The 18798-nt window shown below is 32.7% G+C and overlaps 3 protein-coding genes across 3 annotated transcripts; 2 read left to right on the top strand and 1 right to left on the bottom strand.

Moving 5' to 3' along the window:
* Nucleotides 1-294: 294 nt before the first annotated feature.
* On the top strand, nucleotides 295-1039 carry LOC131611991 (senescence associated gene 20-like). Its single transcript, XM_058883804.1, has one exon. The coding sequence runs from the start codon at nucleotides 388-390 to the stop codon at nucleotides 865-867; it is 480 nt and encodes a 159-aa protein (XP_058739787.1). The 5' UTR covers nucleotides 295-387; the 3' UTR covers nucleotides 868-1039.
* Nucleotides 1040-4521: 3482 nt separating this feature from the next.
* Nucleotides 4522-5186, top strand: LOC131614252 (uncharacterized). Its single transcript, XM_058885864.1, has 2 exons — nucleotides 4522-4625; nucleotides 4742-5186. The coding sequence occupies exons 1-2, from the start codon at nucleotides 4522-4524 to the stop codon at nucleotides 5184-5186; spliced, it is 549 nt and encodes a 182-aa protein (XP_058741847.1).
* Nucleotides 5187-10892: 5706 nt separating this feature from the next.
* Nucleotides 10893-12005, bottom strand: LOC131614250 (uncharacterized). The gene has a single exon (XM_058885863.1). It carries the CDS (start codon nucleotides 12003-12005, stop codon nucleotides 10893-10895), a length of 1113 nt encoding a protein of 370 aa, XP_058741846.1.
* Between the last annotated feature and the right edge of the window lie 6793 nt (nucleotides 12006-18798).

Raw genomic sequence — 18798 nt, 5'->3', positions numbered from 1 at the left:
TTGTTATGTTTAAATTATGCTTAACCGAAACTCAAATACCAACTCAAAATTTTTTGCTTTTTGGCACTAATTAAAAAGCACATACATACATCGACAAGTTGGCATCGTTTTCTCCTCATAAATGCATTCCCACTTAGTACCATATGCTATGATTTAATATATACATATTTCTGGTGTGACACATTTTGTCGTATCAAAACGTTACCATCCAATCCCTCACCTCATAAATCAATCAATCTCAACCGTCTATGCTTCATTTCATTTCTAGAACAAACCATTCACACCAAACTTCAACATCCACCTCTCATATCTAACCCTATAAATTCCATCCCTCATTGCCATGCAAAAAATCAGTGGTAACTCAACAAAGTAACCATTCTCTAAAAAATGGACTCAATGATTGAAAAACAAAACAAGTCCATAGTTGAAATTCTCTACAAAGCTTTATTAGGCCAAGGAGCAATGGAGTTCCAAATGGTAGCAAAATTGCTAGCAAGTGATCTTGAGTATTGGTTCCATGGTCCACCAAAATGTCAACACATGATGAGGGTGTTAACCGGCGAAATCGATCACAAAAAAGGGTTCAAATTTGAGCCAAGAAGTGTGACATCAATTGGTGATTGTGTTATAGTTGAAGGTTGGGAAGGACAAGCCTATTGGGTTCATGTTTGGACATTGAAAAATGGTTTGATTACGCAATTTAGAGAGTATTTTAATACATGGCTAGTTGTGAGAGATTTGAGGCCATTGAGATGGGAAGAAGATGATCATCATCATCATAAGCATGATAGTATGATGACATTGTGGAGAAGTCAACCTCGTGATCTTTATCGTAGGTCTCTTCCTGGACTTGTGTTGGCTATTTAGATTTAGAACACATGATGGAGGTTGTTTCTTGTGTTTTATTTGGTTGTTTTAAGGTAATGTTTTGTGTACAATTATGGATTGTAAACGCCATTTTCATGTGTTATGGTTAATGGTTATGTGAAGTTATCACCAAATTGGAATGAATAAGAGGCAAGAGATATGATGTTAGTTACTTTTTTTCTTAATTCCTTTTCTTTTTTCTTTTTCTCTTCTTGTATAATGACTTGAAAATTGGATACAAGTTATAAGGAGAGTGAAGGTATCTTCTATCTCTCAATCTCTTTTCCTAAGAGTCTTCAATTGGATCTTTCCAATGATAAATCCCTCAAAGACTTTAGAGATGAGAATGTACTAATTTTGTTAGGTGCTAACGGTTTTTATAATGGATCAGTTAATAAAAACTGAGGTAATTAGTGTCGTAAAAACTAAAAAAAAAAAAAAGAAAAATATATAAATTTGTTTTAAAAGTTACGTTTGACGATTTAAAAAAATTGATTTTGTTTCAGCTTTAAAAAAATGGATTTTTTCTTTGTATTTTTGAAAATAGATTTTCTAAAACCGTTTTTCAAAATATTACAAGTTTTTTTAAATTTGTTTTTTCTTAAATGAAACACTTAATTTGACATCCTATAACATAAACATACATAATTGAAGACCAAAACTTAGTCAAAATCATAATTTTTTTAAAAATTTGTATTTCAAAAATGATTTTTATGAAAATCTATTTGAAATACCTTCAAAATTAAGTGATTTTTTGAAATTTTGATATCCAAATTTTTTTGGCATAAATAGATAAAATACCTAAAATCACATTTTAAGAATAACTATTCAAACAAAATTTTCATTTGAAACTTTTATAAAAAGTTTCTTTGTAAAAATTTTTTTCACAAAATTTGATAACACTATAAAAATCATTTTTAAAAAAAGCCAAAACAAACGGGCCCATAATGTATCACAACATTTGAAATAAACTGATTTTCTAGAAATAATGAGATAAAAGTTTTTTTAAAAGAAAAATCTAAAATATAATTGTTTTACCTGTTCGATTTTTGGATCGATTTTAAAAAAATCTTAATATTTATTTATTATTATTAAACTTTAAATAAATCCGAACACGTGAGAGGTTTTTATGAATAAGATTTTGTCTTAGTTATTTATTGGTATCATTGCATTCCACTCCATTGTGTGTAGGAATGGACAACGGATCGAATTGGAAGGTTTTGAGCCCAAAAATCTCACCAAACTAAACTTGCATTAATATAAGTCCATTTTCTTAATCGGTTTGGTCGGGTTGGATAATGACGGACCGCAGATTAATAGAAGCGGTTTAATCAAATCAAGTTATTTGCCTGATTTTTGTTGAGCCCAATAACATATTTTGAGCCGCTTAAATTACTAAAACTTAAATTCAACACAAATCAAAATTACCAAGAACTTAAATCACATATAAATCCAATGGTCTATCATCATTCAATGGTTTATCAATGGTCTCAAACATAAAACCAACATCCAAATGACTTAAATAGTAATTGTATTATCAACTATAGAAAAAGTATCACCTCTATGTAACTTATTGAAAGTCGTTTAGCATAATCATTAGCCACTTGCTTCTTTTCTGGCAAAGAGTCAGTATTAGGACTTGAGGCAGTCTTCACTTTGAAATACTCCAACTCCCTTGCTGCGTGCCTATTTCAAGAAGAAGCGTAATAAAAACCAAGTTGTGAAAATATGATAACATTCTAAAGGATTATGTGACTTTTTTAAAGATAATAAATCCAATACGAATTACTTCATCTAACATGGTAACAATAATCAAGAGGCTCACCAAGTAGTAGCCACTGATAAGTCTAACATAACCTTTCAATGCTGGCCTACTTGTAAAATACGTCGTCCAATAACCATTTACACGATCTGCATACCTAATAAATGCATTGTTAAAAAGATAGTTTTACATGTAAATATTGACCAAGCTTACACAGTCTTAACTCGAACAATAATATGAATAACCAACCTGATATCTTCCAATTATAAATCATATATGACTTCAAAAAATAAAATAAAAACGGTTGACACCTGGGTTTTAAAAAACGATCGCGGTCGCGTCACGGTCGCGTAAAATTTTTTACGATTTCGGTCGGTACAGGTGCCGCAACGTTATTTGTGGTCGTCGCGGTGTGAATTAACCACAATTAGTTCTTCAATATAGAAAATGATAATAACAATATCAGTATCGACATCTGTCAAAACCATTTTGTCGCGACCGTTTTCGTGGTCACGAACCATTTTTCAAAAACCCTAAGTTGACACTGGAAAAATTAGAAAAAGAAAAAAATAAGTATAAAATAAATCATAGAATAATAAGAAAATAAAATTAAGAAAAACTAAACATACATTCATTTCAAGCACAACCAGAAGGTTGTGGATAAGACTATGATGAGGCACCGAAATTTCCAGATCTTTCTCTTTGTAACACCCAAGGCCGAAGAAGGCGAGGGTTGGTTGCACCGCATGTAACACCTGAGGCCGGAGAGGGCAAGGGTGGCCGCCACATTAAGAGGGATCCTGAGGCCGTGCAGGTATGAGACTGCATGGTTGAAGGAAAGCTTATAAGGATTGATGGGTACTACCTATAATAACAAAATGTATCTTCTTTTCGGTAGCCCGTTCCATAAGAACTCCAAAGTTAAGCGTGTTTGACTTGGAGTAGTATTGGGATGGGTGACCTTCTGGGAAGTTTCACGGAAAACGTGTGAGTGAGGTCAAAGCATGCTGAAAAGACCCGTGTTGGTTTGTGGGGTCAGTCGATCATCCTGAATGCAGTTAGGGGCGTTACAAATGGTATCAAAGCCAGACCTCTCCCAATACGATGTGGTTCGAGGGAGAACCATGCGGAAGCTGGTAGGCATGTAACACTCAAGGCCGAAGAAGGCGAGGGTTGGTTGCACCGCATGTAACACCTGAGGACGAAGAGGGCAAGGGTGGCCGCCACATCGGAATGAGAGGGATCCTGAGGCCGTGTAGGTATGGGACTGCATGGTTGAAGGAAAGCTTATAAGGATTGATGGATAGGTAAAAGACGACTTTAACTGATTCTAGGTGCAAACTAATGCCTCTTCCATTTGAGATCTTAGGGAGCTCCTATAAGTTTCTAAGATTCCCCCTCCCGTGCTGAAAGCACTTTCTGATGCAACAGTAGACACTGGTGTGGCAAAAATATTTTTAGCTATTGTAGATAAAATAGGATATTATGCTGAATTGTGTTTCCACCAAACAAGAATGTCAAAATTAGGATCCATTTTGACCCGCTTACTAGAGTAAAAACCCTTAAGATCATTTTATTGATCAATCAAGTCTTGTTCCTCTAAATATTGCTCAAAAGCATCGGCTCTAGCCATTAGTGAAGGATGACCAACAGTTGTTCCATCATTGGAAACATTGTTTTCACCATTACCAAGAGGGTGTTTATTATGTTTTTTTGTCATAAGCTTGCTTATACCAATCATACAATTTTTATAAGCTCTATTTAATAGAATTATGGATGGTAACTGATGGTGGCAGTGAGGATGAGTCACACTGGTTGGTGAGAGAGACAATGGTTGGTGAGAGATACCAGGCTCTGCTAGAGTTTCATATGGTGAGAGACATAAGTGAGAGATGAGGGTGAGAGACGAGTTTGATGAAATGAAAAAATTATCAGGGTATTACCTGTTCCTTGAGAAAAAGGATGTCGTGCAACTAATGGGTATGGGCGGGTTCGAGTACATGTGGTTCATTCATTCTTACTCGGTCCGACTATTAGAAACCATCCTAAATCGGTTTTTACACCCGTGGGCCCGTTTAGCCATTTCAAACTACCCATATCCTTTTTTTCAAGTTCGGGTGGTTTGGATGGAAGGAATGATGCTGCATTTGCTGCTGCACTGCAGGTTGTTGCTCAGGCTGTGCAGAATCAGCTTAACATTGGGGGGAACGATGAATCCCATAACTTAGGAACTTTTCAGAGAGAGAATCCGCCTACCTTCAAGGGTAAGTATGATTCCGATGGAGCGCAGGGTTGGCTAAAGGAGATTGAAAGCATATTTCATGTGATGGATTGCTCTGAGGGCCAGAATGTACGGTACGATACACATATGCTAGATGAAGAGGCAGATGACTGGTGGCTTAGCACTTGTCAGAGATTGAAAACCACAGGTGAAGTTATTACTTGGGCTGTGTTTTGTAGAGAATTTCTAAGGAAGTATTTTCCAGAGGATGTTCGCGAAAAGAATGAAATTGAGTTCCTTGAACTAAAACAAGGGAACTTGACTGTTACTCAGTAAGTTCGTAAAACTTGTGAAGTTTTTTCCGCATTATAGTGCAGAGACCGTGGAGTTCTCAAAGTGTATCAAGTTTGAGAATGGACTACGTCAAGAGATCAAACGAGCTATAGGGTATCAACAGATTCGTAGGTTTCTAGAGTTGGTAAATAAGTTGTAGGATCTATGAAGAAGGTGTTTCCTCTGGCAGAGACTCGGACTTCTAGTGCCGATCGGTCGATCAGAGGTACATGCTACATTAATAGTATTCATTTAATTACTATTATTCATACTAGTGCTACTATTATTGATGTTGCATGTCCAAGTATAAATGTGTCATGTTGATGATTATTATTTTATTGATAACACACTTGAGTCGCCGAGGACGAATCTATGCATGTTGTTGTTGCTACGTTGAAATGTTGTTAAGTGGTTTATATGTTTATTAGTTGCTATGTCGCAAAAATGTTGAATGATTATCATGTGTATTTGGTTGAATCGTTGTTGTGTTATCATTATGTCTGAATGAGTGGTAATCAGAGTGTTGTCGAATATGACTTGGGGGTCGGGGAATAAGATGCAAAGGTGATATCTAGAGTTGTTTACGTCAGATAAATTTTCGGGGAAGAAAATATTCTAAGTAGGGGAGAGTTATAACACCCCAAAATTTCTAAATAATTATTTAATCAATTATTAGTAATTATTTGTGATTATATGCAAATAATGATGGTTGTTTGATGAGTTGTGATATTTGGTGGTGGTATGTGTGGTGCATTGAGAGGCAGTGAGAATTTAAATAATTAGAGAGAAATATTTAGATTTAATTGTTATTATTAGAACTATTTTAATAATTTAAAATAGAGTAAAATTGTAGAGTAAGTGAGGACAAATGGGGAAACCCATAATAAGGGTCCAAGGGGTAAGAATGACAAAAGAAAGGGAGGGGAGAATTAGAATTCATTATGTACGATCGTGTTTAGGAGAATACGCTATGGAGAAGAACTATGGCACTGAGGACCAAGGGAATTCAGTAGAAACGCAAAGAAAAGATCAAAGCTAAGAAAATCTAAGGTAAGGGGTGATTATTTGATTATAATTGATATGGGGTTTAAGCATATGTGGGAGTTAACAGGGTTTAGGTTGAGTTCGAAGAACATGATGAAAATGTAAGAATATTGATAAAATTTGCAAATGTGTGATATTGATGCGTAATTCATGTGTTTTGACATGCTTGATAATTCGTGACATATGAACTGTAGAAATAACCTTGATGAATTATACGCTTTGGACTGGAAAAATTGGGTTTTTGGATTGGAAAGAAATTAGAGTTCGTAATTGAAAATTATGCATAAAATTGCCTCTGCGCAGGAGAAACCGGTTTCCAGTATTAAGGAAACTGATTTCGTGAGTGAAAATTGGGGATTTTGCAATACTGGGAGTGCAGAAACCGATTTCCTGTTTTGAGGAAACCGGTTTCCTGTGTCGAACAAAAATATTTTTTGAAACTTCAAAAATTCATAACTTTTTACTCGGGTGTCCGTTTGACGCTTCGTTTGAACCTATATAAAGCTAATGCAATATAATTTCTTATAAAAATGGTTTCAATTTTCTGGAACTAAATTTAATTGGTGTGTAATGAGATTTTGTGTTGTCAGTATATGTTGTAGTATGATGTTGGTGTTTGCGTTTTCGTAAAACTTTGAAAATTCATAACTTGAGTTGTGAATATCCGAATGACGCGCCGTTCAAATTGTTGGAAATATCATTGACATACTTTTAATTAAAATTATTTTCATGTCAGAATTCCAACTCTTTGACACGTTTATGTGTGTTTCCGTACGTTTCAGGTTAAGTCATTTTATGAAAAATGTGAGAATAATTGGTATGGCTAATGGTGGAGATGTTTCCTTATTTAATGATGAATATGATATATTGATTAGTTGTTGTGATGATGTGATGTATGTTGTGAGACGGGATTTATGAGATGCATGTTTGATGATATATATATATATATATATATATATATATATATATATATATATATATATATATATATATATATATATATATATATATATATATATATATATATATATATATATATATATTGATGATGATTATAACGTTGAGATGATTTAAAAATATGTTGTGTTGTGAATATGATGTTGTGATGAGTACATGAACGGTGTTGCACTTGGACCATCCGAGGTCATGTTATTTAAATAGTGTGTATCATTCATTTATGGCATATGTTAGGACTCCGGCCTGGTGATGATCTGGTAGGACTTCGGTCCAGTGACGATTTGTGGGACTTCGATCTAATGGTGGCATCAATCCTATTGTGCGGATTGTGTGTGTTTATAAGATGTGCTCTGATTCCAAACGAGAATCAATTCTATTTGTGGGGATTTCAAAGTTTGTGTGTTTGCATAATGAATGATGCTGCATTTCATAGTTTGTGTGTTTTCATAATGAATGATGTAAGATATGTTTTGATGATGTCTAAAATGTGAACGATGTTTTAACGACGTTGTGAGTAAATGATTTTGGTCATGATATTACTGTTAATAACTACTATGCTTATTCCGTATATCTTTTGTAATGTTTGTAATTACCAACCCTTTTTGTTTGAATGTTACCTCCACGTGGGAAACGCGAAGGTGATTACAATTAGCTTATTGAAGATTGAGGATAGCTTCAGAATTATTTAGTTTGTTTTCGTCGAATAAAGGGTCTTGCTCTAATATGTAACATCAGGTTGGGATTGTGTGATTTGCATATTTTGGTTGTTTGATAACATGATACTATGAGCTACCATTGATGGTTTTGAAGTTGATTTTTAAGATTTAAATCATGAATGATGAAGTGTGATGGATAATTGTTAATTTATTTTGAGGTTGAGATTTCGTTGTGTGATAATGGAATTTTGATTGATGTTTCAAAAGAAAGTATAATTATTATAATTTTTTTTTGTGTAAGCAAGATATAATATATGGAGAACTAAGGGTTCTCAAGACCTCTTACACAAGAACGAGATGAATCTCGACAAGAGAAATTACAAACCAATTGAACCTACGAAAGATAAAACACCGGGTCTTTACAAAATTCGTAGAAGTTGCAATTGGAATGGGTAATCTCTCCACAAAAGGACCACCTCCAAACCAACAATTTAATATTCCATTCCATGTCTAGAACGCTCCAAGTATCCTTCCGAAAAATAATACCGTTCCTAACTAACCAAATGTTCCATGTTATAGCCAACCAAATGCAACTAAGCCTACCCCCCTTCATCTTCATACTTTTGCAAGAATTGTACCAAAGCATGAAACTCCCTTTAGGGTCTTCCTCCGTTACATCCAACAAACCAATCCACTCCGCTATTTTCCTCCAAACAACCTTCATAATCGAACACTTGAAAAAAATATGTTCTAAAGATTCAAGAGAATCCCCGCAAAAAACACAATTAGAAGAAGAATTGGAAATAGAGATACCTCTCTTCAAAAGGAGATCCTTAGTGGGTAACCTATTTAGCAAAAATCTCCAACCGAAAACTTTGATCTTAAATGGTACATCCGACTTCCAAACTAGCGAAAAAACTCCGTCGTTTCTCCCATACGGCCCGTAAGGAATGCAAAATTCTGCATAAGATAGGTAACAAGATTTGACAGAAAACACGCTATCTTTTCCTCCACCCCACTGAACCGTATCGCTGCTGCCCGGACCCCCCATAACCGCACCCTCCAGCACACTGTACAGCGCAACAATGCTGTCCGAAACTTCCATGACAGTAGCGGTACGGTTGCTGTCCAGCCCCGTGACAGCGCTCAAAACAGAACTGAGAGCAGCCCCATGCGGAAATCCCACAGTCCCCCCACTCCCATTTACCTTCGTTCCAACCCCCCAAGCAAGCCACCGAAACGTTTTTCAACCGAGACAACAAGAAAAGCATAGGATAAACATCCTTCAAAGGAGAGTCAAGAATCCATTTAGAATGCCAAAAAGATATGTTAAAACCATTTCCAGTTAAGAAGGAGCAATTATTCGAAATTGCGTCTTTAAATGAATTCTTTCCAAGGGATAAAATGTCCTTCCACCATGTAGAGCAAGAAATACCGGTAGGGATAAAGTCTCCACCCGAAGAAACTTGTAAGCAAATATCCCCATATCTAGCACGAAGAATATTTAGCCAAAAAGAATCCGTACCTTGAAGAATCTTCCATCTCCATTTATTGAGAAGAGCAAAGTTGAAATCATCCATCCTCTTAATGTTTAGCCCTCCTAGGTCGAGCGGGAGAGTTAGATCTTTCCAAGCCACCCAATGAATCTTCTTACTAGACTCCGATACTCCCCATAAAAAGTCATTCTGAAGTTTGGTGATGTCTTTGACAATTTTCACCGGCATCCTATAAAAAGACATAGTGAAAATTGATAAAGAACATAAAATGGATTTGAGAAGAGTAATCCTCCCCCCGAAATTAAGGAACCTATTCTTCCAACTCGAGAGACGCTTCTTAATTTTTTCCAATAAAGGATTCCAAGTGGAGATTCTCCTCGGATTAGCTCCCACTAGAATGCCGAGAAAGGAAAACACCTTGCCTTCCACCCTACAAGATAAAAGAGAGGACGCCGCTTCCATCAAATTGTTACTAAGATTGATACCGATCAATTTGCTTTTATGATAATTAATGCCTAGGCCGGACACCATCTCAAACGCCTTTAATACGGTCTTGATAGCCCAAATTTGTTTCCAATTGCCTTCTCCTATCAACAAAGTGTCGTCCGCAAATTGGAGTATGTCCACCGTGCATTTGCCATTGACAAGAAAACCTTCATAATCACCTCTATCCATAGCTTTCCTCACGAGAGCCGTGAGACCTTCCGCCACAAGAACAAAAAGGAAAAGAGATAATGGATCTCCTTGTCTCAAACCTTTCTCTACCGGAAATTCTTTTGTCGGACTCCCATTAACTAACACCGACATCTTGCTTTGAAAAACCAAAAGCTCCATCCACGTCGTCCATTTAGTTCCAAAACCCATTTCTTTCAGCAAAAACCTAAGAAAGTTCCAATTCACTTTGTCGTATGCCTTCTCAAAGTCGGCCTTGAAGAGGATACAACCCCTCCCTTCCTTTTGAGCGTAATCCACCACTTCATTGGCAACCATAACACCATCAAGAAGTTGCCTCCCCGGAACAAAAGCGCTTTGATTAGGGGAAATGATAGAATCTAAAACACGCTTCAATCTTCCCGCCAATAATTTGGAAATCACTTTATACATACTACCAATCAAGCATATTGGTCTATAATCATCCAAACAAAGAGGGTTGGGAATTTTGGGAATCAACGACAAAAAAGAAGAAGTTACCGCCTTTGAAAGAACTCCGCCGGAATGAAAACTCTTAAAAAAACGGTAGAAATCTTCTTTAAGAAAAGACCAACATTTCCTAATGAAGAAAAAAGAGAACCCGTCCGGACCCAGAGATTTGTCACCACCACAACCCCAAATAGCTTCCTTTATCTCCTCTTCCTCAAAAGGAACCTCTAACGCTGTGCTATCCCCATGACTTAATTTCTTGAAATTGAACCCTTCCAAGCAAGGCCTAACCGGTTCCAATTCCGAAAATTTGCTAGAAAAGTGAGAAAAAACCTCTCCCTTAACCTCCATTACCGATTCTTTCAAACCACTCGAAGAGTTTAAGGGACCGATATGGTTATGCCGCCTCCTCCCTTTCATAACTTTGTGAAAAAACCACTATTGGAATCCCCACCGTTAAGCCACGCAAGCCTAGATTTTTGTAATATCATGTTCTCCTTGATTCTCAAGTTCAACCAAAATCGGCTAGAAGTCTCTTTCCTACCTCTAACAATTTCATCCCTTCCCTCATCATCCGCCTCCTCAAGCAAAGAATCCCACCTATTCAAATTCGCCACCTCCTCTTCAACCTCCAAATCAATCCTCCCGAACACCTCTTCATTCCACCATTTGAGTCTCTCCTTTAGAATACGAAATTTTTCTTTAAGAACAAAATCGCTCCTCCCTTCCACCACCGCTTCTTCCCAAGATTTCTTGACAAAAGGTAAAAAAGATTTGAGTTGGAACCATTCATTGTTGACTTTGAACGGTTTTGGACCCCAATCAACATTATCCTTGACAATCCACACGGGACAATGGTTTGAAACGTCTCTATCACCTATACTTTGCCCCACCACTCCCCATTTATTAATAATAGAGTCCGAAATGAGAAAACGATCAAGCCTACTCATCGATAGGCCATCCCCACTATACCATGTGAAACGCTTGCCTTTACAAGGGACATCCACCAAATTGCAATTCTCAATGAAATCACCAAAAGCTTTCATCTCATTGACATTTACGTTCTGAGACCTCCCTTTCCTTTCCCTACAATTCTTTATGGCGTTAAAGTCCCCACACATAATCCAATCACCATCCACATATCTATTTTTAAGATCCAAAAGCACTCTCCAGAGAGAAATTTTCCTTTGAAGATCACAAGAAGAATAGATATTGCAAACATAATAAAAATTACCCTGCCACTGAGCTTTTATCCCCAAAAAACCGTCCCCCGAAAAACTGTGTAAAACATTCACCGCATCTTCCTTCCATAACGTAATCAAGCCTCCCGATCTCCCTACCGAATTGGAGAAGGAATAACCGATATTGTCTTTCCTCCAAAAACTCTTCGCAATTGACTCCTCCATCAACATAACCTTGGTTTCTTGAATTACAAAAATGTCAGCCTTCCCTTTATTTATGATAGAATTAATTCTCCTTCTTTTCAGCAAACTACCTCCCCCTCTCACGTTCAAAGATCCGATAATCATTTAGACGTGTTTGAATTCCCCAACAAGACTCCGTTACTGTTATTAGAGCCACCCTGTTCAGCACCATGTTCAGCCATGACCGGTTGTGCTACTCCCAGAGCCTTCACTGCTGACCTCAATAAACTACCGCCACTGTCCTTCAAATAACCCCATTTCCTCCCATTGTTCCTATAAATGGCCGATGAATCAGATTGTTCCCCATGGAAAATACAATTTTCACTTTGAGGCACATGGGTAACTTGAGAACTCGTGTTACGGAGTAGGATGATTTATATGTGATGTTTTATGATGATGTGACGCCCTTGTTGGTGCTTGTATTTTAATAAATTGATTTAAATTACTCGCGAAATATATGTTGGGTAGAAGGTGTTACATTAGTGATATCAGAGCAGGTCAGTCTGTCCGGCCAAGTTGTCGAGTCAGTAGTGTGGTATTACAGTGGAGTATGTTGACGTATTGTTCCTTAGTACACGACATGTGTGAGAAATATTGTCGGTGCTTTCTTGTTTTTCTAATCACTTGTTTGCAGGAGGGAGATTGAAATAAGTGGGGGAGAAGCAGTTGCTTCTCGGGGGTTTTTTAGTTGCAAGGTGTGAATAGTTGGTTCAGTATGCCATCGATTGCAAAAGTACAAATGTTGGTAAGACTGTGTTGTTTCCAAATTCCAAAGTGAATGCAGATTCAAGATTCGGGTATAACGGCTAGGTCAAAATGTCTTTGAGAGTAGATGATCAGGTAATTGTGTTGTTCGTCTCTCTAGGAGTAGGGAGCGATGTTATGGCTAATGATGTACTTGTTGTGTGTGAGTCCTGATGTTTCCCGGGGATAATTGTCACTCATCGTCAGAGCGAGATGTTGGATTAACTTGATGTTATCCTTGAGGGTGAAGTGCTTTTGAATTGTGTTGTGGATTCGTTGCAGACTCTTCTGTCTGGAGATGTTGCGAAGACAAGGTTCCTGTCTGTTGGATAAATTGGGCTATTATTAATAAGAAGTTAAAAATTGCAATCACATTAAATCAAAAATTATTTTAAATTTTTAATATTTTATTGGATTCTATCTTTATTTTTTTTGTTTTGTTCGACCTTACAGTAAATAAATATAAGTAATATTTTATAAAAATAATTTTATACCTAAAAAATATTGTTTTTTTGCTATATTCTTTGATTCTATTTTCTTATACGTTTCAAAATTATGTATACATTTTTAATTTGTAATATTTTATTGTATTCTATCTTTTTTTTTTGTTCGACCTTACAATAAATAAATATCAATAATATTTTATGAAACTTACTTTATAAATTATATATATTGATAAACTTAATTTCTTAATTTGACCTAACTAAAATATTCTTTAGTTCTATGAATTAATATAAAATATTATATTATTTACATATTATAATATCTACACTTTTGATAATTATTAAGATTTAATATAAATATCACTCAAACATAAAAGCAACATAAAATCAATCAATCAATGAGATTTATTTATTAACATTTGCACTTAAAATATAAAAAATTAAATTTCATTTTGCAATAATATACCAATTATTTTACGAAACAATTTCCATATCAAGAAAACATGTGCTGATTCATTATACCAACTAACTATTATTTAAAATTTTGTAAAAATAGACCATAATGCTTAGACTTTTATTAATAAGTAGTTAAAAATTGCAATCACATTAAATCAAAAATTATTATTAATTTTTAATATTTTATTACATTATATCTTTTTTTTTGTTCAACCTTAAAGTAAATAAATATCAGCAAGATTTTATAAAAATAATTTTATACATTGCATTTTAATATATATATATATATATATATATATATATATATATATATATATATATAAGGATAAATTTAATTTTTTAATTTGACCTAGCTAAAATATTCCTTAATTCTATGAATTAATATAAAATATTATGTTATTTACATATTATAATATCTATAATTTCAACAAAACTTGCGCAAGCATAACCCATAATTCCAAGCATATTCTATGTTGTATATTGACACCAGCCAACATGAATTCTACTTCTACTGTTCAAACTTTCAGGGCAGCCAAAGAAGAATCTTTATTTCAAATGAACTGTATAAACGATGCTTGTTACAGCCTGCAAATCCAAAAGACATGAATTAGCGAAGTGACGGCGGAATGAAAATGACACTGCAAGAAAAGAATAATCAGAGACAATATTGAAATTATAAAAGAATAGAAAATAGGGATTGGAAACAACACATGTAAAAAACCAATCATATACTATACAGTGACATCAATTGATACTTGAGAATGATACACTACAAATTCAACCTGCAAATAACACGAAAAATATTTTCTATCAAGAAAAGAAATGAACAAATGTTAAATACCAAAACAGTATAAAACTAATTAGTAAAAAATAGAAAGCAATTATCATAGGTCTGGCCATGAATAGTCGTGGGAATGGCTGGAATTGCAAAAATGGTATAAATCAAAGTTTCCACGATTAGGTTTGATGAACATGATAGAGAATGTACAAGTATGATCGGTTATATATGTAAGAGTAAAGATAAAACCGTTTTGGAATATGGAAGATGGAGGAATACTTGTTTGTGAAGAAAGAACTGTTGAGGTCTTAAAAGGTTTTTTCATCGTGAAGAATAAAACAATAGGCTTAAATACAATTTTGGTTCCACTATTTATCTTTTATTTTGATTTTAGTCCCTTCATTTTAAAATCCGTGTTTTTAATCCCTTTTTATAGATTATTTCATGATTTTAGTCCCCTTCCAATTTGAGACCAAAATTTAATGACATGACACTAAAATGATGATGTGTCATTGTCATATTTACCAAATTTAAATCCATGTCATTTTTATCAATAATAATAATTATGTTATTTGATTAAAAATAATTTATCATTATTAAAAATCCAAAAATCAATTAATAATATTTAAATTTATTCATTTCAATCCCTAAATTGAAATCAAAAAAACCCAAAAAAATATGATCAGATTAAACTTATTCATTCCAGCCTCTGATAAAAAAACCCAAAAAAATATGATCAACAAAATCATAAATTTATTCATTACAATTTCTAAATTAAAACCAATTAACCCACAAAAATATGAACAACGAAATCTATTCAAAGCTTAACAATAAAGTTTTTGATTTGGAAGAAAAGATACCAGAGGTAAAACCCCAAACCTAAAGTGGCTAGTTCATCTCCCATGAAGAATCAAAGGAGTAAATCCATCTATCAATCAATCTTTGCTTCTTCATGTAAATGGAAATGAAGAACCAGTAACGCATAAACATTGACAACCACCACGCTATCTCAACAACCCATGTTTTTCAATTACTTTCTTTTTGAAAAAATAAATTATAATTTTGTTGTTGGCTGTGTGAAAAGTAGATCTGGAAAACTCAAGACCATTTTCATAATGGTTACTCAATAAAACAAATTGATTTAATTAAATAGTCTATACATAAATCAAATCCAACTTAATTAAATATTAAATCTAAAATATTAATTAATGGATGAGAATAATTAAATTAGATTAATAATCCCACTCTAGCCAAAATTCAAACCAAATCATTGAAGAAATAACCCGAAAGACAATAAAACGGAATGCTTCACAAAATATTTGGATTTAGTTTCAACTTTTAAGTATGTTGGAATCACCCATAAGACAAGAAAAAGGAATGGCGGAGAACATAACTCAAACTATGAGTGGTGGTGATTGTTGAAGAAAGGGCTTTTGAAAGAAGTGGTGGAGGATTCAAAATTTGGAGAGCATTTTAAGACACATTCATCCAAAAAAAATGTTTTAGGAACTCCAAGGGTTGGCTTAGCGCTGGAGGCTTGGGTTTTGAGAGTGTGCTCATCTGAAGATCCTGAGTTCGAATCTTGCTAGGTGCTATCAATTCTTGCATGGGTCTTTAATTTAATTACAGTTTTGGTCCCCTTACTTGATATGAGAGGGTTGACGATGAAGATGGTAGTTTTTAGGGATCTAATTTTTTTAATAGTTTATTTTGGTAATTTAATGTTCTACAATTATCCTTTTTAATTATAATTTTTTAATTCAATTAAAATTTATTATTATTATTTTTATTATTTTTGGATTTTTAATAATAATAAAATATTTTTAATAAATAACATAACTATTATTATTAAAGAAAATGACATGGTTTTAAATTTTTTAAATATGGCAACGACACATCATCACTTTAGGACCATGTCATTAAATTTTGGTCTCAAATTGAAAGGGGACTAAAATTCTGAAATAATCTTTAAAAAAGGATTAAAAACACCGATTTTAAAATGAGAGGAGTAAAATTGAAAAAATATATAAATACAGGGACTAAAATTACATTTAACCCAAAATAATAAATGCAATAAATTAGGAAAATAGGAAAATGGAACCTTAAGAGAAGTAAATCAATAACTAATGGAAGGTGGAAGGAACAAAACTGACGTGGAATAGCAAAATCAGAATGTTGAAAAATCTAAAATTCTCTTCTCTTGAGATGCCACGTGTCACATGCAGACCAATAGTTGAGAAAAGATATATTTTTCTTACAGTATATTATACATTGACAAAATAAGATTTTTCCAAATTTTCATTATATTCTAAATTGATAAAATAATTTATTTTTTAAATTTTCCATTATATTCTAAATTGATAAAATAATTTTTTTAAAGTTTTTTTCCATCATTACCCTTTTTCTACTTCATCTTTTTATTTATCACCTCATTTTTGGTTAGTCCATTATCCATAAAACTGTATCTCCCACTCTACAACGTTTAGGACCAGTATCTCACCACCCCTACGAATCATGCATAATAAATGGACCTAAATACATATGGAAATTTCTTTTCGGACCTCCCAGCGGTGAAAACCTCTGCTAAAAATCCAAAAATACCCTTCGGAGATTCATCTCCGAAAAAATTGAAATTTTGGTTAATTCGGAGATTCATCTCCGAAAACACCAAAAAGAAATTGGAATTTTGATTAATTCGGATATGCATTTTCGAAAATCCCAAAAAATGGTCAGAAGTTTTTTCGAATATGCATATCCGAATTAATCAAAATTTCAAAAAATTAAAAATTTTGAGATATTAATTAATTCAAATATCATAAAATTGATATAATTTATAAGTTATGAATAATAAGAATGATAATTATACGGTGGATATTTCTATTCTAATTTCAATTATAAATTAAAAAATAAATATAAAAAATATCACTCATAAATATAAAAATAAATATAAAAAATATGAGATTAAAAATCTGCATATTGATACATAAATATATAAGATATATATTTGTCCTTCATACATAAAAAAATTAAAGTATATTTAACTCAAATTAATAAAAAAATGCAATAAAAATTATCTTTTATTTGTATATATGAATAAAAAATACAAAATAACTATAGTTATATTGACTTTTACTCGTATTCAACTATATAAAATTATAGTATTTTGTTGAATTTGATTACTTATTGAATGTCAATAGTTATTTTCATTACATTATCCATCATATATCATTTGTGGACACAATCACTAATATGATTTTTAAGTATCTTTTAGTAAATTCCTATACATTAAAAAATTATTTCTAAAAATTCAAAAATAGTCTTAAAATTACATTAATAATTATTTACTACTTTATTCATATTTTAATATAAATTTAGAATTACATAGTTTTTCAAAATAATAAATAGAATTCACAAATATAAAAGTTATTTTAATAATTAATTATTATAAAAAATCATTTTTCATTTAGTTTAAAAAAATTACAAGAAGATTTTTTCTTAATTTTATTTAGTGAATAAATTATATATTTAATTATGAAATATAATAAAAATATTTTTCATTTATATAAGTTAGTAAAATAAGTTAGTAAAATAATTTTTAACTCTAAAATTGTTTTAAAAATTTTGTTTATAAAATGAATTTTTTTAACTTTAAATTGTTTTTGAAAATTAGTTTATGAAATATTTTTTTATGTATCATAAAAAATAAAATAAATAGTAAATAAATATCTTTATTATTATTATTATAATTATTAATTTTATATATAAAAATAATGAGTTGATTTAAATATTTATTAGACTAATATTATTATTATATCTTGATTATAATGATATATATTTAATAATATATTTTATCTAATACAATTAATTATACTATTAATTGTATTGATTCACCTTGATTTTAATTTTTTAATTATTATTGAGTTTTTTCGGATATACATATCCGAAAAAATCCAAGAAAAAAAATTGGAATATTTCGGATATGCATCTCCGAAAACACACTTTTTCTTAAAAAAAAATGTATTTCCAAAAGTGCATCTCCGAAATCACATTTTTTTCAAAAAAAATAAGGTATTTTCGGAAGTGTATCTTCGAAATAACATTTTTTTCATAAAAATAAAAAAGTAACTTTGGAAATGCACTTCCAAAATATAGGAACATTTTTGAAATTTCGCCGCAGATTTTCAAAAAAGTGGGGGTCTATAAAAAAAATTCTCATACATATCTTTATTGAATATATTCGATAATAATGAGCTAGATATAAGCACAATGGGTGTTTGCATCCCTATTACCTAAAATGAATATATTGAATATACGGATAATAATGAGCTACATATAATCACAATGGGTGTTTAGCTCAAACAACTCAACGAAGTGACCACTATGGTCCAATCTACTTTTACTTACAATAGATAGTGTTGTTTTATAAAAAAAATTAAGGAGTCGAGTCCAAGAAATAAAGAGACATGATACTCTTACT

This window comes from Vicia villosa, linkage group LG6, assembly GCF_029867415.1.
Source record: "Vicia villosa cultivar HV-30 ecotype Madison, WI linkage group LG6, Vvil1.0, whole genome shotgun sequence".
Taxonomy (NCBI): domain Eukaryota; kingdom Viridiplantae; phylum Streptophyta; class Magnoliopsida; order Fabales; family Fabaceae; genus Vicia; species Vicia villosa.
The sequence above is the reverse complement of the archived record's forward strand: the minus strand, read 5'-3'. Positions and strand labels throughout refer to the sequence as shown.

Coding starts and splice junctions, on each gene's coding strand:
- LOC131611991 (XM_058883804.1), top strand. CDS start 388: ATGGACTCAATGATTGAAAAACAAAACAAGTCCATAGTTGAAATTCTC.
- LOC131614252 (XM_058885864.1), top strand. CDS start 4,522: ATGAGGGTGAGAGACGAGTTTGATGAAATGAAAAAATTATCAGGGTAT. Junction 4,626..4,741: donor ATGGGTATGGGCGGGTTCGA/GTACATGTGGTT, acceptor CTTTTTTTCAAG/TTCGGGTGGTTTGGATGGAA.
- LOC131614250 (XM_058885863.1), bottom strand. CDS start 12,005: ATGATTATCGGATCTTTGAACGTGAGAGGGGGAGGTAGTTTGCTGAAA.